The sequence below is a fragment of the Strongylocentrotus purpuratus genome, unplaced genomic scaffold, assembly GCF_000002235.5.
Source record: "Strongylocentrotus purpuratus isolate Spur 01 unplaced genomic scaffold, Spur_5.0 spur5_scaffold_16, whole genome shotgun sequence".
Lineage (NCBI taxonomy): Eukaryota > Metazoa > Echinodermata > Echinoidea > Camarodonta > Strongylocentrotidae > Strongylocentrotus > Strongylocentrotus purpuratus.
This window is the reverse complement of record NW_022145601.1, coordinates 22,787,332-22,813,645: the sequence shown is the minus strand read 5'-3', so window position 1 is coordinate 22,813,645 and position 26,314 is coordinate 22,787,332. Positions and strand designations below refer to the sequence as shown.

Below are 26,314 nucleotides of genomic sequence, written 5' to 3'. Positions count from 1 at the left end.
TGTTAATTGCACAACACAACGCCACTAGGCTATCGTCGATCCAACAGTAAAAGTAATAAGAGAGGACCAGTAACTACGCCCTCACACATTGCCTGGCGGAAATCATCGAATGACGATGGAAACGCCATTAATCGCAACAACAACAACAACAAGCCCCGCCCCAAGTATTTGGGGGCGTTTCGAGGGTTAATGTAGGAGTTAAATGGGAAATAAAAATGATTAAAAATGGGGTTGAATGTGAGTGGGGGAGGCTAGAGTATTTAAGATAAGGTAGAGCGTAGCACAAATTGGCGGATGCTCAGGGGGTAGGGGCATTTAATTACCGTCAGATGAGCATATTCTAATACTTTATTCATGAAACTGGCAGGTCACTAATTGGCGTATGGTCCAAGGGGCGGAGTCCCCGGAAGCGCAGGGGTTTTAGGCATTCAAATTAAGGTCAGATTACCATCCAGCGGCCAGCCTTAGGTCCTAAGGTGGGGTCCAGGGGGCAGAGCCCCCGGAAGCTCAGGGGTATGGGCATTTAATTACGGTCACATGAGCATACTTTCTTTTCTGTTTCTTTCTATTTAATTTTCTTCAATATAGTTTTTCAAAAGTGTGTGTGTGTGGGGGGGGGGGGGGCTTGAGCCCCCAAGCCCGCCGTTCCGCGGGACCTGACATGTAGGCCTCTAAATAGTAAATAAGCACATTTCTTGCCTGACTGTAAATTTTGATATTTGTCATTCTCCAACAAACGCATAAAAAGTATAATTTACTAAAAAGTGAGGAAAAATCCCGGAAAATTAGGCCATTTCAGCAACATCTGTAAATCACTGGTATCAAATTAGAAAAGAAAAAAAATCACTTTAAAAGTTTATTTTGGTGAGGGGGGGGGGGGGGGTAGCAACTGACTGAATACTTACACCTATGGTGTCGAGGAGCTCTTTCTTTATTTTTTTGTTCGTTAATAAATAAGGTTAGTTTATGTGGGTGTCACTCAAGCGCGGATATACGGGGGCGACAGACCCCCCCCCCCCCCCTCTTTGAAAAAAAAAAGAAAGGAAAGGAAAGAAAAAGAAAGGAAAGGAAAAAAGTAAAGAAAGAAGGGCTAAAAACACGAGTTAGAAGTGGACCCATCAGGGCGCTCACTTATCCGTATCAGGGGAAAAAATACACGGGGGCTCGGGGTGAATTACCCGAAATGCTAAAAAGAGCCCCCAAAAGTCATAAAAGTAGCCCCCGAAATTGTTTAAGTATTTTTTCGCCTGATCCGTATATAGAACAAGGCCCTGGGGCAGCTAGCCATACTCCGATATTTGGGTCGTTTTCCGATCAGAACTAGCCCTAACTATCATTCCAGGATTTTGTTTCAGAACCTGAGACAAAGTTACCCAATCCCTTTAAGTTTCAAAAAGTAGTCTTCATTGACCTGTACATAGGATAAGGTTGGCGGGAAAACTGCAACTGATATCCCCCCTTCTTTTCTTTCCTTCCCTTTATCTCCTCTTTTCCCTTTTTTCTTTCCCTTCTCTTCCTTCTCTCTTTCTTTTTGCTGGGGGGGGGGGGGGGGCAACAGCCTGGGAGGCAAAGCCCTTTCGCCCCCCCCCCCGATCTCCTTCTTTCCTCTTTTTTTCTTCTTCCTTTCCCTTTGTCTCATCTTTCCCTTTCCCTTAGTTTTCCTTCCTTCTTTCTCCGCTCTCGATCGATCTCTAATAGGCGGACGATCGGTGCGGGTTACATTCTACGCGGTCACACGGGCACCTCGCCGCCGAATGTACACGAATATAAAGTGATATATTCGGTCATGACCTTGATACACGAATATGAGGATATTCGGGCCTCTCGTTGCCTTGATTTATCATGTTTATAAATATAATGAGAGTGTGGTAACAATTTAATTTCGAAATAAAAGATATATATTCGCAAAATATTGTCAGCGAGCAAGGAAGATAGACATTTTATTATTTTTGTTACATTTTTTTTTCTCTTAAATAAATACTCTTACCGTTTCTGATATTTTTTTCCTCACAAAATCAACGTTTTCCAAAAAAATGTTGTTATGTAACTAACATTCTCTTGCGGCACCCTAGTTGAAAAACGCTGCTCTGGAATTACATAATCATTGAGATTAATGTACCAGAGAGCGGATACTTATTTTCTTTTAATATGGCACTGTGCATACCATATATTTAACTTGACTGCAATTTTTATTTCAAAATAAATTACAGTACAAGAAAACATATTTTAGTTCACCATGACAACAGAAATATATATATATATATATATATATTTATACATTACATTACATCTATAAACATGAAGAAAACCTTAATTTTGGAATAGATCATGGATGAGGGCCCATTATACATACAAAGACAAATATACGATCAGCTGATTAGAAAAGTTACAGAGGATGCATAAACATTGAAATCTTACATCCTAATTTCTTTGTTGTGCCATTTTGGGGGAGACTGGCTGTAACGCGTACTCATCTGCGCGCAATGTATTGTTAAATTTCTAAGAAATGTAAATTCCGTACTTTGATTTGATACATGCGTCTTCTGGCAATTGACTTTGATTCAATACATGTGGCATATTAAGTCAAACTTCACAAGGATGGAATGGAGGTAGTGGATGTTTCTAGCTTTCATATGGCCTAGAGTTTGAAGAAGTTTCACCAATTAAAAATTAGAAAATTATGATTTGTTGAAGGTGCAAACACAAATATGCAACTCCGTGACGTGTCTTGTGAGCTCCCCGCCTATTTGCACTGTAGTACTAGAAAACTCTTCCTTAACAATATTTTTATCATACATTCACATAAAATATAATTAAATATGATTATTGCAAATATGTTTATACACAACCCCTCTACGAAACAAATCTATTCCGTCATAAATAAATTAAAATCCTCGGGGGTAATTGTCCTCGGGGGGTAGTTGTCCTCGGGGGGTAGTTGTCCTCGGGGGGTAATTCTCCGGGGGGTAATTTTCCGGGGGGTAATTGTCCTCGGGGGGTAGTTGTCCTCGGGGGGTAATTGTCCTCGGGGGTAATTGTCCTCGGGGGGTAGTTGTCCTCGGGGGGTAATTGTCCTCGGGGGTAATTGTCCTCGGGGGGTAATTCTCCGGGGGGTAATTTTCCGGGGGGTAATTGTCCTTGGGGGGTAATTGTCCTCGGGGGTAATTCTCCGGGGGGTAATTTTCCGGGGGGTAATTGTCCTTGGGGGGTAATTCTCCGGGGGGTAAATTTCCGGGGGGTAATTGTCCGTGGGGGGTAGCTAAGGGGGGGGGTTTGACCAAAATAATGACGATGCAGAGCATCGTCCACGAGCCGCGAAGCGGCGAGCCGATTTTTTTTTGGGGTGTTTATTTGAACTCCGTAAGTGATGTTTTCCTGGCATCTATTAACACAATGGAGACCATAAAAAGCAGTGCATGATAACGTCTTTTTAAATCAAGTAAGAGTAAATACACAGTTATATCCAGAGTTATCATGTGTTTGGTTAAGTTACCAGATGAGTTGAATATCTTCTCACAATATTTGCACTTGAAAGGGTTTCTCTCCAGCGTGCGTTCTTTTTTCTTTCTTTTTTTTTTTTTTTTTTTTTTTCCTTTTTGTTTTGTTTTTTGTTTTGGGCCGCCCAAGGGGGGGGGGGGGGGGTTTAAACCCCCTAACCCCCCCCCCCCCCCCGTAGATCCGCGCCTGGGGGTGTGTGCGATTACGTGACTGGATATTAGACCGTGGGCCGAGCGCGATTTTAGGGCTTAGTTTTCTTTTTTTGGACTGACTTTGTGGTACATAGTTTTTGGTAGCCAGAAATTAGGATAAAAATACACAAAATCCAAATCAGCTTATTCCCGTGACTGAATCCTTGCCGTTCGTATAAAACATAAGTTTAATTGACAAGTTATTTAAGAGAAATTTGCGTGAACGAGACCGCCAACTCTCCGTTCGTACACGTGTATAAACTCACCGTGCGACGAGAGTGAAACAGCACATTCTCCGTCTCCATCGTACGATGAAATTATGTAATCCATTCGAATATTTCCCAAAGCTAATCACATTTGCCGATGTAAATAATATGATTTTGCAAATATGAACTCGAAAAAACTATTGAAAACCTCGTCATGGTGAAAATATTTCGAAAATGGGCGGTCATAGCTACCATGAAACAGACGAGAAATAGCGCGTTGCCAATTTGATATTATTGTAAGGATCGTATGCAATTCTCTTGAATGTACGTACTCTGTGTAGAGATCAGCTGGCTCCGTACCGACAAGACTCGAGTAATTTTTGTGTAATTAAAACTTTTGATGAAAACATTTCTTATATTAGCAATGCAATGGTAGTTTAAGAATAGGCCTACAGAATTAGAGTCCCTAAATATTCATTGTAACTATAACAAAAGATATATGTCTTTTTTTAGTACTTTTTACATGTTTTCAAATGTTTGATTTTTTGTTGTTGGTTTTTTGATTTTTTTTTTCGGGGGGGGGGGGGGGAGTACTCGCTTAATAATAGGGTATACGGGGATGTGGGTGATTTTTCTTCCTGGAGGAAGAAATGTGACAATGTTTATTCATATTCCATATTCCATTTCAGGAAAGTAAAAAGAAAAACAAAATGAGTAGAACTAAAACGTTTTTTTGGTGACATGTGACAATTTATTTCTTCAATCGTTTATTCATGTTCATCTTTAATAAATTCATTGGTTTCTTCCTTTATAAAATATTTTATTTTTGGTTAACAAATTATGCCATGTGGTGGGGGGGGGGTACTCACATTTGGTTCCGACTGGGGTGTGTCGCTAACAACTGACACCTTGTCACCATTTGTTTAGTCAAAAATGTATAAGTCCTGACAAAATGTATAAGGCCGACAACTGACCCGTACCTATATTTAATGGTCATTTAGGCAGAAAGGGGCCATTATTTAAAAGGTTTGTTTGTATACTCCAGCGAAAAAATTAGCTAAAATTAGCTTGAAGAAATAAATATATGCTGTCACATGTAATTCCTTTCGGAAGTTTATACTTAAATGAAGAAGTTCCAGGTATACCGTGGTAACGGTTCGTCCGTATCTTAATTGTCATAGCTGGGAATATGGGTAACACAACGGGCGAAGTAACAAGTACAGTTGTAACTTACGAATTTCTGCCAAGGGATGAAGTAAAATAACACGATATCACATCAGCAAATGATCACTACAAAAATATGAAGAAATATACAAATTTGTCCAGTTAGAAGACACAATTTTCTTTGAAGTTCCTCGAAGTTCCTCGCCTACATTAGATGGCAATACAAGTACAAGCGATTTGGTATGAGCTGAATCCAAATGAAGGGCAAAATTAAGAGTTGTGAAGCGGCCCTACCGTAAGACATCCAAAATATTGTGCCCTTTTTCAAATTTCTCACTAAAGAGTGATGACCGCAGGGGCTGTTCTTAACGTTTAACTTTGAATCCGCGGCTCGAGATTTTAAGCGGCCGGTGTCATGTAGGACTTCTAAAAACAAGATTATCATACAGATGGCCCCCACATTGAGCTCTGAACCCAACAATTTTGAAATTTGAGCGTGGGCCCTCAACATATACAAACCCTAAAGAATTATAATCATGACCGCCTATGAACAAAATAGTTTGGGAACCTGCATAAGTGCGGGGCTCCACACTAACTTTTTTGTCATAAGGAGTCTATACATTTTTGGGGGTTTGTCTACATACGGCACTTTTTTTTATTTTTTAGAGGGGGGGGGTCATCTTTAACCTATTCCTAATTTATACTACACATCTGTTTTGTAGTTAACCTTGAATAAATTGATACAACTTTTTCAACTAGATAATGCAAAACATATGTTATTTACCTCTTATTAGTCTAATATATTTATGTGGTCCCAAGAGGTTTCGACTTGTGCAAGGTTACCTGTACATTTAAACGTGTTAAATTGTAAGACTTACGGTCCGGAATAAGAGTCAGTGACGAAGCTCCGAGGGGAGGGGGGGGGGGTCAAAAGGGCACATGCATTTTCTGAATTGTATTGTAAGAAAGAGAGAGAGAGAGAGAAATAGAGTGAGAGAGAAAGAATAAGAGATCATGGTCAAGGATTTAAATTCAATTTTCTTTAAAATTGTAAACCTGGTGTTAATGAAACTATCTGATATGTCATTGGCTCGTAGTGCCACGTACAAAAATTAACCACGACTATGATGTTTATTGCTGTGAAAAAAACTATTGACTTTTCACCCAGTAAATTATTATCATGTTTTCGATATTGTTATTGAAAAAGAAAAAAGAATTTTCTTTTGTCCTCGAACCAGCGGGGTCTACTGGGTTCAAACAGAAATTTCTAAACATCAATTGAAACTTATTCCAGGAAGCCTAACAATTAAAGCCAGGGGCGTACGCAGGATTTTTTCAAAATTTGAAAATCGCGCCGGCCGAAAAGTCGATAAGTGGGGGGGGGGGGGGGGGGGGGTAAGCGGACACTTTTTTTTTTTTTTTGTCTCGGAAAAATGGAGGGGGGGGGGGGGTAAGGTCACTTTACGTTAGCCGAGGGCATAATTTTTTTTTTTTTTTTTTTTTTTCAATTTAAAAAAAAACAAAGGGGGGGGGGGGGTTTAGTTTTTTTTAGGGGGGTTTACACACATAAAAAAACCAAAGGGGGGGGGTTTGAACCCCCCAAACCACCCCCCCCCCCTGCGTACGCCCCTGATTAAAGCTTTTGTTTATTCAAATAGCCTTGTAGAGGCGATGAACAGATATGAGTTATAATACAGGGCCCCGGGAACGGGGGGGGGGGGGGGGGGTCTGTCATTTTGGGGTCCCCAATTGGGACAATTTTTTTTTTTTTTTATTTTTTTTTTATTTAAAAAAAAAAATCTCTTCGAGGGATACATTTTATAGGATTTTGTGAAAGAAACGTTATAATTCTTTCTAATCTTCATTTGTGGCTGACGGCTGTGTGAAAATTTTGTAAACGAAGCATATAATGATAAACATTAAATATATCATACGAAAAAAAATTGCAGGGTGTGCTGCAGCACCCCAGCACCCCGCTTCCCAGGGCCATGTAATAATAATACACAGCCGTTGGCACTGCGAACAGTGAAAACAACAATGTGAAATCAACAGTGAAAACAACAAAGTGAAATCAACTGTGAAATCAACTACATGTTTCAAAAGTCCCTAAAGAGTAAATTGCTATTCCATATCCTATAGCATTACATAATATTAATAATAATACTACTTGATATTTATATAGCGCACATATCCACCATACAAGTTGCTCACGGCGCTTCGGTGTTTCACCGGTGTCAGGGGCCAGAGTGACCGGGTGACGTTCTGTGTCCTAAGACACAGAACGCCGAAAATTGGTTGGCGATACACGTCCGTCTTCGGCGATATGTGTCTTGGGTCGGACGCATATCGCCGCGTATATCACGGCGAAATCAGTCCACTGGCGAAATGCGTTCTACAACTTAAAAATCGACTTAAAGTGTGCATATCTCCAGTCTCTCTCTCACACAAACCCTGGTCTTCCTCCAGTTTCATCTATCTTTTCATTCATCCCTCTCGGGCTCTCCCTTCTCTATTTTTATGTCAGTATACCATTACTTTTCTCTCTTTCTTTTTATCTTCTCTCTCTCTCTCTCTCTCTCTCTCTCTCTCGTTCTCACTGCCGACTCTATTTTTTTTCACCTTTTATCTTTCCTCTCGTATCAGTGCTCACATCTGTTTACCCCCACCACTTTTGTTTTCCTTGTTCCACTCTCTATCTACCGCCTCCCCCCTCCCCTCTCCCCTCTCTCTCTCTCTCTCTATCTTTCTCTCCCTTTACATGTATATTAATAATTATCTAGCTTGCATAATTTTTGCTTTTCTTAATGTTCCAGGATGCACGAATTCATTATTTATTATGTTCTATATAAAATATTCATATTTAAAGTATCATACAATTATTTTGTGTAATGTTGTTTTCCATAGTATTGATTATCACTAATACTTCATGTATACTTGTGAAGAGTCTTGTGGAGACTGACTTCCCCTATAATGAAAAGGGTGGTAAGTTTCGGGGAGGGGGTGGGGGGTAATTGTCATCGGGGGTGGTTGTCCTTCATGGTTCTCCTCACCTTTTAACTTTCCTCTCGTATACGGTACTCAACCCCCCCCCCCTCTCTCTCTCTCTCTCTCAATGAATATTTAAAAATAGAATACCAAATTTGCATGAATTATAATTCAGTAGAGTAGCAAATTTGTAGCGCTATTATTTAAATGCAAGTGATTATCCAGTAAAACTTTTGCGTTGAATGGACCTTCCGTGGCCTAAGTGTTACGCCCCCCCCCCCCCCCCCCGCCCCCGGCCCGGCCAGGTCAAACTTGCTCTCAGAAAGCCCAGTCATTATTATTATACTTCAAGTTAGATGATACTTGTTTTGAAGACAAGTAGCATGCACAAAAAGACAAGACCCATATAGTGAAGACAACATGAAGACAACGCAAGATGCGGTCCTGTTCCTCTTTAGTTAACATTACATCACGACCATCACTATTGCATTTATGTTTTCGAATATTATAATAGCTGCCTATTCGAAAATTGCCCGCCTTTCGTCTTAATGATCTTTTCTGGTTTAATTAGGAGAAAGTGTCAGGGTAAACCCCACTGATCAAGTACTGCCTGACAGCATCCATGATGATCTAACACATGGTTAACATTCACTAGCTAGCTGCTTTGGCCCTGGCCTGGACGCGTCTTATTTTTCGTACCAAGGCGAGCCCAGATTGAGCTCGCGAGGGAAACCGGCGAATGCGCATTCGCATAGGAAGCCAGCGCATGCGCACGTGGAATCCGGTAGGGTGGTTAATAGGGTGATACTAATCAGGTGGGCTGTATAACGTACAGAACACTTTATAATTTCGTTAGAATTGCCTTTATTTATTTATTTATTTATTTATTTTTCTTACATCTAACCACTTTTTTTGTAAGCACGATTACTTGAAAATGGCTCAATCAAATGCCTTCAAATTTGGCGCACATTATGTATAGGCATATGTACATATTTTTTCAACATTGACCTTTACTGATGACGTCATCTAGGCGCCATTTTGTAAAATTTTACGAAAAACAACTCATGATCATATCTTCATAACCAAAAGGCATTTCTCATTCATATTTATCATGATCAAGGTCAATATCCGTCCGGTCAATTCAGGTCAAATAACGCGGGCGTGCGCGTACGTCCGCGCGTCAATGCGCGCGCAAAATTTCGAAAAGCTCAAAATCGTCTCAAAATCATTTTGCATACGTTTTAGGCCATTCTAAGCATTTTATACAAAATCGCGCACACGCGCATGCGTGCGCGTTTTCGCGCGTAAAACTATTGCACAACATAGAATCGCCATTTTTTTTTTCTTCATAATATTCCACATATATTTACAAACAAATTGATAGTATGTTTGTCTCTTTATGACTATTAATAACGGAATGATCGACCGTTTAACAAAAATTTCCGTTCGCGCGAGCTTTAGTAATACATAGCATATATGGTCAAAAACATGCCTATACAAAAACCATTGTAGCTCTTTAGGATGCAAGGTGACCCCAATTTTGTTTCATATTTTAATAGAGTATGATTCGGAGATATTTTTTCATGTCTCATTTGACCCTCAATTAACTTCTGACGTCATCAAAATGGCCTCCGAACTCAAAATTCCAATTTGCATATTATGACGTCAGCATATTTATGGAAAATTGATTGTATCTCTGTAAATATTGATCGATTTTCTTCCAAATTTTTATATGTTCCAGCTGAGACAATTTTCTACAAATGCAGTAACTATTATCCTTCATTTTGACAAAGGCATCATGGCGTATTTTTGCGATTAAAGGAGGCATGTCAATTTTTCACATTTTGCGTGTATTCTCTATGGGACATGACTCTTTCTCAAAACTGGATTCTTCATTCACGTCTTTCGCGAGCAATATATCTGTCGTTTTAGCTTCGTTTTTGCTGAGCTTCGAGTATGTTGAAGCTGAGACAATAAGCTATCACAAATGTGCCCTTTAAATTTAATTGAAACAGCCCACCTATACTTGTTCAAAACAAGTATTACAAATCTAGTTATACAAATCAATCTGTCATCAACTCATCGTCATTTCAATCGGTAAAGACAGCGTGTTACTAATAGAACTTTGGAGTTGACGTAAAGGTTGGAATCTCAGTTTATTTAGATTTTTTCCTTTATAAATAGTGAAGCAAAGCAATAATAGTCCAATTGTTTGTGACCTCTTTGCAAGCTTTCGCAGCTTGTTATGTATGAAAATGAGTTCATACTGGAATCTGGGCTCGCCGTGGTACAAAAAAATAAGACGCGGCCTGGACGCGCATATTTTTTTTTACACAACTGTTTGGCTATTTTTGCGAAAAAAAATCCTAGAAGTGCTCTGGTGAAAGAGTCATCAACGCACACCGCTTACAATCACCAGCAGCAATATTGTACATGTGTTTAAAGCACTTACACCCAGGGAATTGAAGATAATAGAAAAGGGAAAACAAAGAAATACATAAGGAGAGTGGAGAGGACCCCCCCCCCCCCCCAACTCAGTGTTATTTAGGGTACGCATATGCGTGTTCCCTCCTTTTGAAAACACCCCCTAAGTCCGGTGTGTAAAGTCAATTTTGTGTATGTACGAGCCGGACTTTGGTGCGTGAAAAGTACCCCTTTACCGGACATTTTGGTAACACGCATGCGGTCATTCCGACCCGGAGTGGGGAGGGGGGGGGGGGGGGGCGGGGGAGAGGATATGAAGCAGGAAAAACAGGGAAATCCATAAAGAAAGAGAAGAGGATAGATCAAAGGTAAAACAAAGAAATACACGACGACAGAAAAGAGGGTATATTTAAGCTAGCTTGCTGGCTCTCCAATCAATTAGGGCTTCTACAATCGTAATCAGGGGCGGCGATTTCTTTTCATGACCAGGGGGGGGGGGCGGACGAAATGCGAGGGACGAGGGAACATAGTGAGCAAGAGGGGCCAGTGGCATAATGAGCAGAAACGTTTGGGTGTGTGTGTGTTTGTGTGTGTGTGTGTGTGGGGGGGGGGGGCTCAAGTATTTACGATCAGGTAGAGCAAAGCGAGCGAAGCAAAAAGCTTAAATTGGCGTGGGGTCCAGGGGCAAAGCCCAGGCGGGAGTCATGGGCGGAGCCCCATGAAGCTCAGGAGTTCTTTAGGCATTTAATTACGGTCAGATGAGCATTTTGATAAGGTTTATTTGTGATACTGGCAGGTCACTAATTTGGAGTGAGGCCTAGGGGGTGGCGCCCCCAGAATCTCAGGGTTTTACGCAGCGCTCAAAATACACGGGGGCGGTGGGCGATTCGCCCCGTGAGCTACAAAATCGCCCCCGTCAGGTTGCTCACGGGGGTGATTGCAAAATTAAAAATCGCCCCGGTGGAATTATAAAATAAAGATAATCTTTTCTGTTATAACTTTAACACAATATTGAGTTTCAATTTTCAAACCTTAAACCAATGAAATGGAACTAAGATTAGCGTGCAAGATTTCTCGTTTTATGGGTAGGCCTATTATTACCGATTCAGCTCGCAGTGCAGTGCCGCCGTCAGCAGTGGTTATAGGCCTACTGCGCCGTTAGTAGCGGTGCGTGTGCACGCTCCCGCGCCATGGTCATGGCCTGGAGAAGTTTTTCGATGTCAGCATATAAATGAACCTCGACCAGTAAATCAATATTAGGGACTTTTAGATTTGTACGATGAGAACGTGGACTGCAACGTGTGACCTCCTTTTAAGGCACTGCCAGTGCCTTAAAAGGACGTAACACGTCCACGTCCACGCAAATCTAAAAGTCCCTTTTGAGGAGAAGAGGAAGACCAAAATGTCGTGGATCAGGGGCGGCGATTTCTGTTAATGACCGGGGGGACGAAATGCGAATTTGTTTTACGAGGATGTTATGCGAGGGAGCGTAGCGACCTAAAAAGATTGAGGGGGGACGTGTCCCCCGTCCCCCCCCCCCCCGGGATCGTCGCCCCTGCGTGGAATGATATGATAACATGGGCAGATCTACGGCGGGGGGGGGGGGGTAGGGGGTTTAACCTCCTCCCACCCCCCCCCCGGCCCCCTTGGGCTGCCAAGTGAAAGTGTAATATTAAAGCGGGGGGAGGGGGGAGGGGGATTCTGGAGAGGAGGACTACTAATCTATTTTATTTTTTTCAGGGGGCGGGGGGAAGTGAAGCGCCGTTTTAACATGACTTTCTTTTTAACTCCTACTTTCACCTATCTCAGATAACCCTAAGTTTTTGGTTGCTGCTTTATATGTAGTTGATAATGCATGATTAAAATAAAGAGAGAGAGAGAGAGAGAGAACCACCATCATTTTGCAATGTAATGTACATTTGAAAACATTTCTTAGCGTCTCAACCCTAAAAAAAAAGGCAAAACTATTTTTGGGGAAAAGCATCATACTGAATTAAATAAAGAATAATAGCTTTATATTGGATCATACTAATACTGATACGGGCTAAAGACAATGTGGTATTTGTATAGAGGTATTCCAAAATGACATTCTGATAATCAACATTTGTTCTGGTATCATATGTATATACGCAAAATACAACTGATCTTTATGATTTCTTAACGTGACATAGCTTCTTCTCCCTCTGCAAACAAAACAGAAAACAAGGTTATTTAATAAAAGGACCATGCGACAAATAATCATTGTGATTCAAATTGATGCAAGGATTTTTTTGAATATGCAATGCTTTTCACCAGAATCTTCTTTGTAAAAACGACTTTTACAAATCTCAGCCATGCAATTCTGCCACTGTGCTGTAAGATCACTTTGAGATTAAGGGAAGTGTATTATGTAATGGGTATTTCAAATTGAATGGAACGTCTCAACTCAGTAAGCATGGCTGAGATTTGTAAAAGTTGTTTTTACAAAAATGATTCGGGTGAATAATAGTGCTTATTCAAACAAATATTCGCATCAATTTGAATCACAATCATTATTTGTCGCTTAATCCCTTTTAATGACCATGTTTTCTTTTTCGTTTGCAAGGGGAGAAGAAGATATGTCACGTTAAAGACATCATAAAGATCAGTGTTGTATGCGTATATATTATATACACAGGCCAGTAACAGCTATGTAGCTTGTAAATTTGTAAGAGGGAAAATGCTGATTGAAATGATAATGATGAAATAGCAAATAATTGAGGAGTATCATAGGTACCAATTCAATGGATATTTGTATTTAGAGCCCCCGTCAGTAATAAAAGAGCCCCGTGAGAAGGCTCACGGGGGCTCTTTTTTCGGGGGAAGAGCCCCCGTGGACAAAAAATTAATTTGAGCCCTGCCCCCCACCCCACCCACTCAGTGTTATCTAAGGTACGCACATGTATGTTCCCTCTCTTTGAAAGCACCCCTCTATCTCCGGTGTGTAAAGTCAGTACGGGCCGGATTTTTGTGTATTACGGGCCGGACTTTGTTGCGTGAAAAGTACCTCTTTATCTGAAATTTTGGAAACACAAATTCGGTCCCTCCGGGAGGGAGGGGGGGGGGGGCTTTGTTCTTTATCTTTTCTCTTCTCTTTTCCTTTCTCTTCTTTTTTCCTTTCTCTTCTCCTTTCTTTTCTCTTCTCCTTTCTTTTCCTCCTTTCTTTTCCTCCTCTTCTCCTTTCTCTTTTTCTCTTTTTTTCTTCCTCTTTTTTTTCTTCCGTTTGCGCCGCCAATAGGGGGGGGGGGCGCGGCCGTTTCGGCCCCCCCCCCCTGGATCCGCCACTGCCTAACGTTAATAGCATCATCCCATTGAATGTTGTGTTCAGTATTTAGGGCGTTCTATTACTGAATGAGATGGAATGCCTAATCTGAGGGCTTTGTTGTGCTCTTTAAAAAGAGCACACAATAGGGGCAGTGCCATTTAAACTTAAAGGGAAGGATAAGAGTTTTTATTGCTCACGACGGCTATGTAGAATGTTCTGAATTGCTTAAACTGTATAGCTTCCGAGGGCTTCGACTCCTGGATCACTGGCTGGGGCACTGCAACCTTGCGACCCACCAGGGGCACTAATAGTGATCCCATTAGTAAAGACAGAAGTGGTTCCAAAGACAACCCGCTGTTGTATAAAATTGGCCTTAGGAAAGAGTGTGAGTTTCCATAGCTCAAGACGGTCATCTTAAAGGTTCTGAATTGCTAAAACTTGAGAGCGTCATGGGGCTCCGTCCCGTAATTCCCAGCAGGCCCCCAATTTCTGCCATGTTGTACGGATCCATTGGAAAGCAAAATAAGCCCCAATAAATAATTGATATATAAATATATATATGTGTGCTCTGTATCTGTGCTCTGCCTCTTGACCCCATTCAGAAGGGCTAGCGTTTACGTGCGATTGCAATGTGCTTTGTGCCCTCGTTGCTTTCGCCCCCGCCCCGCCCCCTTAAAAACCCTGGAACCACCGCTGAGAAATGTATAGTTCTACCCCTTTCCTATTGGTGGAGTATAAATTGTTGTTTGCAAACTTTAAAGTTTAAAATTCATAATCTGGTACTGTGCGATAAGTCGTATGACTTTGGTCTCCCCATAGCAATTCATTCAAATAACAAATTCAGGCATTTTTTAAATTTAAGGAAAATTCCATTAAATTCCAGAAAATTGGGTGTTCTTTTTCAGGAAACTCTATGTAAACGATTAAATACTAATACATAAAAAATCTTCCTTTAGTCGATGAAATTTTTCGCTACCGTTTCTCCTTATAACTACAGCATTATATGCAATAACTAACTAAAATGATTGCTAACCCTATTATCTAGGAAATTACATATACTTACGTTACGTTGTATATTTTGATATCTGTCTAATATAATTGTTTGGTCAAGGCCTATGCGGCTGCTTATACATTTCTTGTTTTATTTTTATTTTATAATTGATTATACTACACTTCTCAATAACTTTTGGAGATCTACTTATCCATCGATGTATTTTTCCTCAAGATATATATATATATGTATATATATGCAAATTCCCCCCACCATCTTTCCGTTTTTCCCTAATGTGTTCTTTTCTATTTATGTTGTTTCTATTTTTACCATTTGTAAACAACCGTATTTTTCTGGTGAATACTCTTGTCAGTTCTTAAATTTGTATTTTCCTTCTTTATGCAGGACCATTATGTAAAGCAGCCTGCGAGCTGATCAATGTTATCCTGTTAAAAGTTGTTTGTTTTAATAAGTAATTGAATAAATGTAAGGTATAAGTTTCAGCGTTTTTCACCTGGTTATTCCCATCTAATCAACACATTTCATTCCAGATGAAGAGCTCGAGATTAATTGATTTAAATCTCATGATCAGGATTGATTTATTGATGAGTTTTTATAAATAAGAACAAACTGAATTCGCTTAATATTTCGTCTTTTTCTTTTTGTATTTTAGGTTGCCCATCTTCCTAAAGACGACATGTTCTCCTTCAGTGCCCAGGTAATAAAGGACAAGATTAGTTGTAATACTAATAATGATAGTGAAAATAATAATAATAATAATAATAATACTGATGATGATGATAATAATAATAATGATACATAATAATAATGATAATAATAATGATAATAATAACGATGATGATAATAAATTTAATAAATCATAAATAATGATAATGATAACGATGGAAAGTGCTCAGCATTATATAGAATATATGTATGCACTTTACATTTTTTTCTTCAAAAGAATAATACATTAACATATATTGTTTCAGAACATAAAATACATAGATATCTCAGGGCAACCAAAAATAAGAACGTAATGAAATCAATATTTATGTACGTGTGGAATTAGGCATGCATGCGTGTCTTTAATAGTAGTATGTCTCATTTGCACGGCAAAAAAGTGAAAAGGATGAATTTCAACGGCATTTGAAAGATAAAACTAATTGAGAACTTCCCTCAAAACGAAAAGGTTTGAAAATGTCTTTAAATGGGAAAATAATGACCATTAGTTTTTGTTTTGTTTTGTAGCATTCTTTATTGTATTCCTTCAGTACAAAATACAAAATCCATACATCTTAATTGATTAATACATAACATATCAAAATGTAAAGGAAATTGTACATCCCTCAGAAATACATAATATAGTTTAATACACAGTACATAATGTCTTCAAATTAATTATACTGAATGAATATTATAGATCAAAGTCTTACGAAAAGACAGACATACATACCAGACACGCTCACATGGTCAGACATACATACAATCTTACATATCCCCTCCCCCTCCATTCCCAAACTCTACAAATCCCCCTACCTTCCCGAGCACAGTCACATATACACAGTTATTATATAAAAATTATATACAAATGTTTGAGTCGACTTTAGTGATTGCAATTCATTTAGTAACCCTTGTACCGCATGGTCGTACATTTCGTGCTGCACAATGATTCAATCAGTTTAATTTTGGCCATTACAAGAATTGGGTTATCGATGTAGACAAATGCTCATGTACCTTTTACAGCTCATTTTATGTATGTTATTACCAAAGAAAAAAAAAGGTCAGTCACTCACTCACTCAATAGAGCCTGACAGTAAGTCTATAAAGTAAACGGGTTTTCTTGCATAATTTAAATATTACGACACTGTTCACGAATAGGACATACGTGACATATTCATAATTCCTGCGAAGTTCTACATAATGCTGCAAATGGGACATGGTATACCTTTAACGCTATCTTTTTCTTTCGTTCCTTTTCACTTTCTTTTTGACGCTCCGCATAATTTTCTCACCGCAATCGCAGTGGGATCTCAAGTCATTGGAGTTGAAACTGAAGCTTGAGCACAGACTGACTGTATACAAAACCGAGAGATGGACGTCGTTAGAAGATCTGAAGAACATTTACAAACCCCCGCACTTCCCGATCCCAAGTGTATGTGTTATAAATATTGAGGATTTGCTTGTTGGAGGTGTGCTAATAGTGTATTTAAAAAAAACATAGCCAGCATACTTCATAGCCATTTTACATTTCAGTGTGCGTTCTCGACCTTTTTCAGGGGTACCTTGGGCAACAGCACCCCTTCCGAAACGAAATTATGGGGCACGGGCCCTTAGCCTGTAGGCTACGCCCTGAAGATTGGTCAGGTTAAAATGGTCTGCAACTGGACTTTTGGCTGATTTTAGTTACTGTCATTGGCAGTTTGGGGAGATTGTACATGTGTAAACAATTAATGTGGGTGGGCGTGGATGTGGTATGGGTTTGTGGATGTGTGTGAGCCACTGTGAGGGTTTATCTATCACTTATTCGGTTTTTGATCCTGGAAAGCTCCGTGGGTGGATGAAATTGAGAGTGGGGGTAACCATGAAAACCATAGACATGAAGTGAATAGACGACTAAGCCATTACATCTGACAACATGGGCCACTATATTGCACGTACTGGTAGAATACCCCCTCTCAATCATGATCATAATGGTATATATTTCAGCTCTAGTGCAGTGTAATGGTACTTTCTTTATCAGAAACCAGTTCTGTTTATACGTCTTCAGAATTAGCTCACGTTGTGAGTACGTTCCCCCTCCAGAATTAGAAATATGCCTACGCTAGAGAAACCCTGGACCTAGTGTTAGTGGCTTCACTTCGTACATCAATCAAATTGACAATGTCCCCTTATTTGCCTTCTCACGCTTTTGTTGACAGAATTGCATGATAAAAACACTTTTGAATCTAATTTATTGTTTTTTTCTTCAAAAGGTGATGGCCAACTGGAGGTCAGATAAAGAGTTTGGTACTCAGAGACTTTCAGGATGCAACCCAGCTATGATCCGACTTTGCACCAAGATACCGCCCAAGTAAGACTGCATTTATTCTTCAAAAATCAATGTATTTTACATTATTTACCTTATGACACCTTGTTGATAGATATGCATGATTACATCCTTCATATTCGTTCGTGTCTCCTGAGATCAAGATTAATGTATCTTTCCCGGGGTGCGAGATAGGACTATAATTGTAGCGTGCCCTCAATTAACACAATTATACAATAACAATTAACATTACATTTAATTAAAAGAATGAAGCAATTAATATTACTCTCATTTTATATTATATATATTATGAATCAATTAATTTGGTCGATCCAGGTTGATGGCACAAACACGACACTACTGGACAGAAATCCTAATAATTACAGAGCCTGGTCTTGTTGCTCTGTTCGGCAGCAGTTTAAGGATATGGAATCTTGCGGCACATTACTCACGAGAGTTCTAACAAGCCAAGCTTATACAGAGCCTAGTCTTTGAATTAGGCTGACCCACACACAATGCTGGGCTGGGATTCGAACCCTCCACCCTTGAATTGAGAGTCAAGTGAATGAACAACTTTGCCATGACACCTACTTATGGACTTCAAAAGAGATGTAGAATTTATCATCTTGGATTTAACTCTGGCTACCTATATCAGTAAAAATTGAATTTCAAGAATACATCTGATAGGTATCCATTTCATTCCTTGGGAGACTGTAAATACATCTGGGAATGCAGTATATAGGGACAAACACATTAGGCAGAAATTTGAACGCTCAATCTATCAAATGAGAATCAACCGAAGGTACCACTTATAATACAGAGATCCAGCAAGAGATCCAGCAAGAGATCCAGCAAATCTGTCTCTGTCCCTTCTATGTCTTTCGCTTTCTCTTTCCTCATCAATATCTCTGCTGTCTCGTTGCCTTTCACATTCTCTATCTCTCTTATTTCTTTCCTTTTCTCTATCTCTATTCCTCCTATATTTTCCCCCATCCCTATCTCTGCTGTCTCGTTGCCTTTCACATTCTCTATCTCTCTTATCTCTTTCCTTCTCTCCATCTCTTTTGTCTTCTCTCTCTCCACTTCTATCATTCCTCCGCTCCTCTCTATCTCCCTTTCTGTCACTTTCCCTCTCTCCATCCAAATCCCTCCTTCCTCTTTTATCCATCCTTGGTTTGTCTTCTCGTTCCCTATCCCAACGATTATTCCGATCCATCTGTTCATCTTCTCTTCTCTTAACTTTGGTTTCGTCATAATCGTATTTGATAGAATGGTATAAACTCCAAGCTTCGTCATCGTCGTATCTCCTCCTGCTCCTCCTATCATATTCCTGCTTTGTCTGTTCTTTCTATCTGCTATAGTCCTCATCTGATTTCTTTTTTAATTTTCACAACGGGAGTCGACTCGCTGTCGTCGCTATCATGTGCCCTCTTCTTTTTTTTTCTCTGATTGCTTCTTATTTTTGCTGGAATTTTATTTCCTTTTATTGGTGGAACTAATTCCTCTTCATCTTCCTTGTTTGATGTTGGAGGTGTCTTGAGGGCGCATAATTTGACTCGTGATGTACTCTTCAGCTGTAAGGTTGACGCCTTTGCATTTAGTGTAGAATAGAATATTTCTCTCCCTTTAGTGTAGAATAGAACTCCTCCTTGAAATCATTCCACTTCGTGTCAGTTCAGTCAGGTTTGGCATGGAACACAAAGCTTCTACTAGGTGATGTGAAGTGGTTGATTTTGGGCACTCGATATCTTCAAGCTTGACAGTTTAGATCTGTATTAGGTTGACGCCTTTGCATACAGTGTAGAATAGAACTCCTCCTTGAAATCATTTCCACTTAGTATCAGTTCAGTCAGGTTTGGCATAGAACGCAAAGCTTCTACTAGGTGATGTGAAAAGGCTGATTTTGGACACCCAACATCTTCAAGCTTGACAGTTTGCTTGTAAGTTTGATGACTTTTAAGTCATTATATAATAGAACTCCTCCTGGAATTACTCTCTACTTAGTGTTAGGTCTGTCAGGTTTGGCATGGAACACAAAGCGTGAAAAAAAATCTCTTTTAACTGCTTTCTTCTCGTTTTCCTATTTTTAATGAAACCACACGAGAAAACACGTGTATGCGAGTGTCGGGGGGGGGGGGGGGGGGGTTGCGTACTTTTCCATTCAGTGACAAAATCACGGAAGTCTTTGAATAATATAAAGATGATGTTTTGTTTGTACTAAGCGAAAAGGAATGAACATATGCTTTCCGTTATCGTTTCATATAATTACCAAAAGAGAGTTTTACTCTGGAAATGCTCTCATATTTTGAATAATTATGACTAGACAAACATGTAGTCATGATTTGACAATATAGTTTCATATTCCGGAATCTGGGTCTCGTGCATTTCATATTTTGAAATGTTCAAAATTAGTTAGTTTAAATAGATAATCTGCGCATTTAAATTCGTAACGTCTTCATTCGAATTAATGATTTATCGGGATATTCGTCAATTGTTAATTCAATGAAGCATAACATGATCATGTGATAATGTATTCCTAACAAACTCTCTCTTTCTTAAGCTACAGTCCCATATACGTCCCGGACCGTCCCGGACCATCCCGGACCCCATCCGGGGTGATCCGGGATTCGGTCCGTGTTGACACCGTGTTGGCACCGGGGTGGTCCTGGATGGTCCTGGATGGTCCTGGATGGTCCTGGATGGTCCTGGGCGGTCCGGGAGTCGACCCCGGATGTTTTTGACGGTCAAAAACTGCCGGGGTGGTCCGGGACGGTCCGGGACAATAGTTTGATCCGGGGTGATCCGTGTAGCCACCGTGCTGGGTCCGGGGTCATCCGTAGTGGCGCCGGGGCGGTCCGTGTTGATCCGTGGCAGTCCGGGAGTGAGTTATTGACCGCCCAGGACCATCCAGGACCATCCAGGACCACCCCGGTGCCAACACGGTGTCAACACGGACCGAATCCCGGATCACCCCGGATGGAGTCCGGGATGGTCCGGGACGGTCCGGGACGTATATGGGACTGTAGCTTAAAAGCATCACACTTTTTTGAACAAAACATCCCGGACCATCCCGGATCACCCCAGACCATGGTCCGGGATGGTCCGGAGTGGTCCGTGCTCGTCCGTGCTGGTCCGGCTTTATATGGGACTGGGGCTTTAACGAATTTGAAGATTCCACCATATTACAGGTATCACACATCACGCGAGTATAACCTTTATGCCATAAGTGAGTTTTACATTTCTAGGAGAAAAACTTGTCTAGAAAGTGGAAGAAAACTTATGCGGGAGAGGCGTTACCGCGTCTTTAAAACACTGGAAACCCAGGAGCTTAGGGGGGGGGGGTTGCCCCTGGACCCCCACCATTAGCCACTGAGTTTAGCCCGATTGCTTATATTTACTTTGACCCAAAACACTATGTTTCACCCCCCCCCCCCCCCCCTCCCTCATCCCAAAATCCTGCACACGCCCATGTTAACAAGAAACCAAACCAACCATTCATGCGAAAGCTATTTTTGGTAAACACACACACACACACACACACAACAAAAACATGTTCAAAACCCTTCACAGTTGAACTCGATGGACTTCTACAGGATAATACCATACTGACCGTATGCCATTAAAATAGGAAAAGAGAACAAATTAGAGTTTATCAGTTTTTTTTCCCTCCTCTCAGTTTCGCCGTGGACGAGAAGGATGTTGAACCTCTTCTGGAAGGCCTAACTGTGTCGGAAGCCATCGAGAAGAAGCGTCTTTTCATCATCGACCACAAGGTTCTCAAAGACTTGCCTTGTACAGATGGGCGAAAGGTAATGAATAATCTCTTCTTGTCGTTACTAGACAGATCCTTTCAAAATTGTCGCCAATGTAATATTTGTTTATTTATTTATTTATCTATTATTTGTATACAGAAAATATCATTCATAGATAGAATTTGTTGACAAACAAATTTCTGCAATCAAATTAATAAAAAAATAAACATTAGCAGCAAATGACTAAATATGCGTATTTTTGAATTTACAAAACCCTTTGAGAATATATAAAATACATTCATTAAAATCTGCAATACAGTTTCGAATTCATTAAAAAATAAATCCAGGAAAAAACACGTCAAAAAAGCCTACGCCGTAGAATTGAAAGCAACTTAGGCGAGAAACACATATACTACCACGTATGGTACGAGTACTAAATGTTTTATAAATTTAATTCAACAATTCTTATCTCATATCAAATGGGATTTGGTTATTCGAAGCAATACTTATTTCTTGAGACTAAGAGGGAGAGAAATTAAGTCTTCTATGATGTTTCAAACCTTACTTGCTTCCCTCAGATCGTTGCACCGATTGCGCTTTTCTTCGTCAACAATGACAAATATTTGATGCCGGTCGCTATTCAGTTGAATCAAGACCCAGCTCCAAACAATCCGGTAAATATTGAAGATGATGATGATGATGACGATAGCAGTGGTGATGATGGTGAAGATAATAATGACGATGATGATGACAGTGATGATGTTGATGTGATGGAAGATAGTGAGGATGATGATGGTACTGAATGACGGAGGACTGTGTCATCGATTTATACTGTGGTCTCTGACGCACCTTGGTGAAAATGCACGAAAGAGGAAGTCCACCCTGATATTTGTTAAAGAAGGGAAAGGGGGCGCATTATAAGGGAGTCCACAATGATGGTTGTAATAAAAGCAGAAAATGAGAGAAACAGTTCATTGAATGTTTGCGTAAAACCGGTCAAAATAAGAAAATTATGAATTTTTGAATATGCGATCAATCAAACAGGAACTCGGTGACGTATGTTGCGAGCTCCCAATCCAATTTGCCTTGAACTAATTACATTTTTTTCCCTTAAGACAATTTTCAGTCATATATTCATCCTGAATATGATTATTGCACATGTTTTTTTTTATAACCCCTGTATGACACAAGTCTATTCCGTCATCAACAAAGAAAATGAAAGTTCATGAAACTTTCTGTACAGAGCACATTGGAGAGGGGCTCACAAGATACGTCAAATCGTTGTCAATTTTTCTTCCACTGATGACAACTTCATAAATTCAGAACTCTCCTATTTTTCAAAATCGGATATTACTCGAACAGTCTAATTTGATTATCTCATTTTCCCGCTCTTATTAAAATCAAGAAACATCATTGTGGATTTCTCTTTAATGCGTCCCCCACCCCCCTTATTTAGAAAGTGAGGACAGATCGAGGCCTTTGTACATTCATTGAATTCTGCTTTATTGCAGGTGTTCTACCCGACTGATCCCGAGTACACGTGGCTCTTGGTCAAGTGTTACTTCAACTTGGCCGATGCTGCCGTCCATGAGTCGGCTTCCCATCTTGGATTCACGCATCTCATTGGTGAAATCATCGTCATAGCAGCGAATCGTTCCCTGTCTCCATCTCATCCCATCTTCCGTCTTCTTGCTCCTCACTTCTTGTACCTCATCGCCATCAACAAGTAAGGTTCTCTTATATGTTGAACATTGCAGTGTATTGTAAAGGATGTTAATGATGATGATAATAATAACACCGATATTAACCACAATATAAGCATGCTACTATTAATGATCATGATGATATTACTACTACTAATAATAATAATAATGATTAAAGCGATTCGTATGTATATGTGTATTTCAAAAGACTACGCATACTTTCAGGAAATCAACTTCTTGAGTTCAGTTCCAATACCCTATCATCTGTAAAAATCATGAAGTCTTTGCGATCGTCAGTAAAGCGCATAATATCATAATGGTATAACGCCCCTTTGCGCTTCCTACGGACTTTGGATATAATTACCCTCGGTAACTGTATATATTACAGCGCATTGTGCAGGCCATGAATAAATCTTACCACATTGGGATCGTAAGCAGGGAATCCAATCCCGTTCCTTGGGACGTATCCACTAGACCGCTACATCTTCACATTTGGCAATTCAGGCTCTTGACTCTCATACGAGAGGAACCGGATTAGATCCTTGCTTGGTGCTTAAATCCTTTGACAATGTGTTTTACTTGTCCAGCTCGACATAGGTGCAAGAAAAGGGCAACTGCCAATGTTCGGGTTATCATGATTATAAGTAAAATGATTCTTAGTTTGATCTATATCACTTGTAAATGATTTGCAAATTTATTGCTGAATCGGCTCCTGATTTATAAAGCATAGTTTGGTCGATAATTTTTTTCTCGATTTCTTGTTATTCGATTTATCTTATTGATGAGGTATGAATTAGGACCGTTCTATTTAATATATTTATTTTTTTTAAAGTTTACATTATGAATTCCCCAAGGCATGCTTTTACCATATACCATATTCAAAAACATTCATTTTATAGCAAAGGTATGACTCCTTTGCTTTCACCGGGCGAATTTACCGACATAAATATGACCATTGGCTCCGTCGGTATGGCATATATCATCAAACGCTCCTTCTCCACATGGCGATTGGACATAGAGGGCTCCCTTCCGACTGACCTTCTTGTAAGGGGCGTCTCTGACCCTGAGGTGCTACCGAACTACCCTTACCGTGATGACGCCTTGATCCTGCGAGAAGCAATATACGACTACGTCAAGGAAGTTGTGGACCTTCATTACGGTACAGTAACCACAATCGCAAAGACTTCTGAGAAATCAAGTCAATGGCGATTTCAATCTTCTACGTCCAATAGAAATCGGGAACGGATTATGCCATTGTAATGTTCACAGATTTTTTAAAAAAAAGTCATTGAAATAAATTGCCTTTGGTTGATTTTTTCAAAAGAAATTGCGATCGTACTCTCTTAATTCAGATAAGAGGAACTTCACTTGCCACCAGGAACGATCTAACGCACCCTTTGAATGACTGTTTCACTTTCTACAGATCTTGGCCCCATCTTATAAAGAGTCGATATCAATCGCAAATTTGCAGCTTGGTCAGGCCTCATTGATAACAATCACTCCAACTCTGACGTTAAATCGTTCCCTAATGCATATTCCATCTCTTTTATAAATAAAAGGCATTGGAAATCGTTATTCTCAGTCAGACTTCAATAATTTATAATAAATCAGCGGCCAGTGAGCCTCCCTCAACGGTTTCATCGGCTCGTTTGAATCGTTCAGCCACCCTTTCCCTTATAGGACAGTCCTCAAAGATCAAAAGATTTCAACCTCAACTATAACAGTAATTTATCTGAAAGTCGATGATTTCACTCCTTCTCAAAAGGACATTTATGGCAAAAACAGTCAAATTGGCTTACGACAATCACCACAGATACCCGGGGCTGGGTGGGGAGAGACAATGTAATATATTGCCAAAAAAGCGTTAGTGCCGCGGTTGAGATCCGAACCGTTTATCATGTGATTCACAGTCCAGTGACATATCTACTAGACAACGAAACCTCTGAAATATTTAGTCGCCTCAGGATAGTAAACTCGCTCCATCCCACGAATTCTCTTGAGTGTTGAACTTTATTTAGCACTCATTCGAAAGGTCCTTCATTTGATCTCTGTTTTGTGCTTTCTTTACAGACATTAGTACCTATCGACAAAGTTTTTGTTATAAATCTGACATTACTTGAGAAATAATATAATAATTGATTATAATAAATACTTATAAAGCGCACTTTTCAAATAACTTACTCAAGGCGCTATACAAAACAAAATACACAAATCTTTCTCCAGAATTTAACAACATAATATAGCATTAGTAAGTCTAACTCTGAAACAAGCTTTTTATCATGTTCCTGAAAGATTTCTAGGCATTTGAATGTTTCGAATAACAAGAGAAGGGCGCCCAGGAAGACGTATATTGATACCGATTCAACCATGGTGTATTTATTAATCAACCAAAGATAGTGTATACACATCATTTTGTTATGAATCGCAGCAGGAGATAAAATGTTCAAGTACCATATACAATTTTACATCGGCATAATAATGAAAAATAATGTATGTATTATTAAGATTATGTGTACTAACAATAAATATATAGCAGATAAAATAAGACCGTAATGCTGCATCATTAATTTCTCATGCGTGTTATTTTACTTCCAGATCACCCCAGAAAGATAGCTGCCGACCATGAATTGCAGGAATGGATCCGGTTCATGGGCACCAAGCCCAAATTTGAGGGAGAGGTCATAGGTCGCATGAAGGTACTCCATACTCCTTAAGTGGCAGGGTTGAAAAGCCACTCTTTTGAGGATAAATATTGCCGCGTGGTATTTCTCTGTGTAGCCGCCCCGCTTGGAGCAGCGGCTCATACAATAAAGATGGGGAAAGAAAATTGGCTTTCACTTTATAAGCAGCCAAAACGAAGGAGACAAATTAAGGTTCGGTGTAATACTGAGACCTTGGAATCATTGATTTTTAAAGCGGAAGTCGGTAGCAACGTTAACATTTCCATAGTCATTTCGATAGGTGACATACAATATAAGGCTATTGAAATTGACTTGGGTAGATTTTCCGAAAGTAGGCTAGTTGCTATCGTGTTGATACAATATGTTAGGGTCTAGTACTGCTAGTCATGCAGCTTTGAAACATGCGAA

At 39.9% G+C, this 26,314-nt stretch overlaps 1 protein-coding gene across 2 annotated transcripts in view; it reads left to right on the top strand.

The window, feature by feature from the left end:
• LOC583823 (arachidonate 5-lipoxygenase) overlaps positions 1–26,314 on the top strand; it is a 42,220-nt gene that overhangs the window by 10,033 nt on the left and 5,873 nt on the right. The window contains exons 2-9 of one of the 2 annotated variants that reach the window (XM_783716.5): positions 15,416–15,460; positions 16,769–16,897; positions 17,718–17,815; positions 21,447–21,579; positions 22,101–22,196; positions 23,034–23,248; positions 24,125–24,384; positions 25,821–25,921. In XM_783716.5, coding sequence (XP_788809.3) covers positions 15,416–15,460; positions 16,769–16,897; positions 17,718–17,815; positions 21,447–21,579; positions 22,101–22,196; positions 23,034–23,248; positions 24,125–24,384; positions 25,821–25,921 — 1,077 coding nt within the window. The remainder of the gene's footprint in view (positions 1–15,415; positions 15,461–16,768; positions 16,898–17,717; positions 17,816–21,446; positions 21,580–22,100; positions 22,197–23,033; positions 23,249–24,124; positions 24,385–25,820; positions 25,922–26,314) is intronic. The other variant, XM_030987060.1, reaches the window with a different exon arrangement.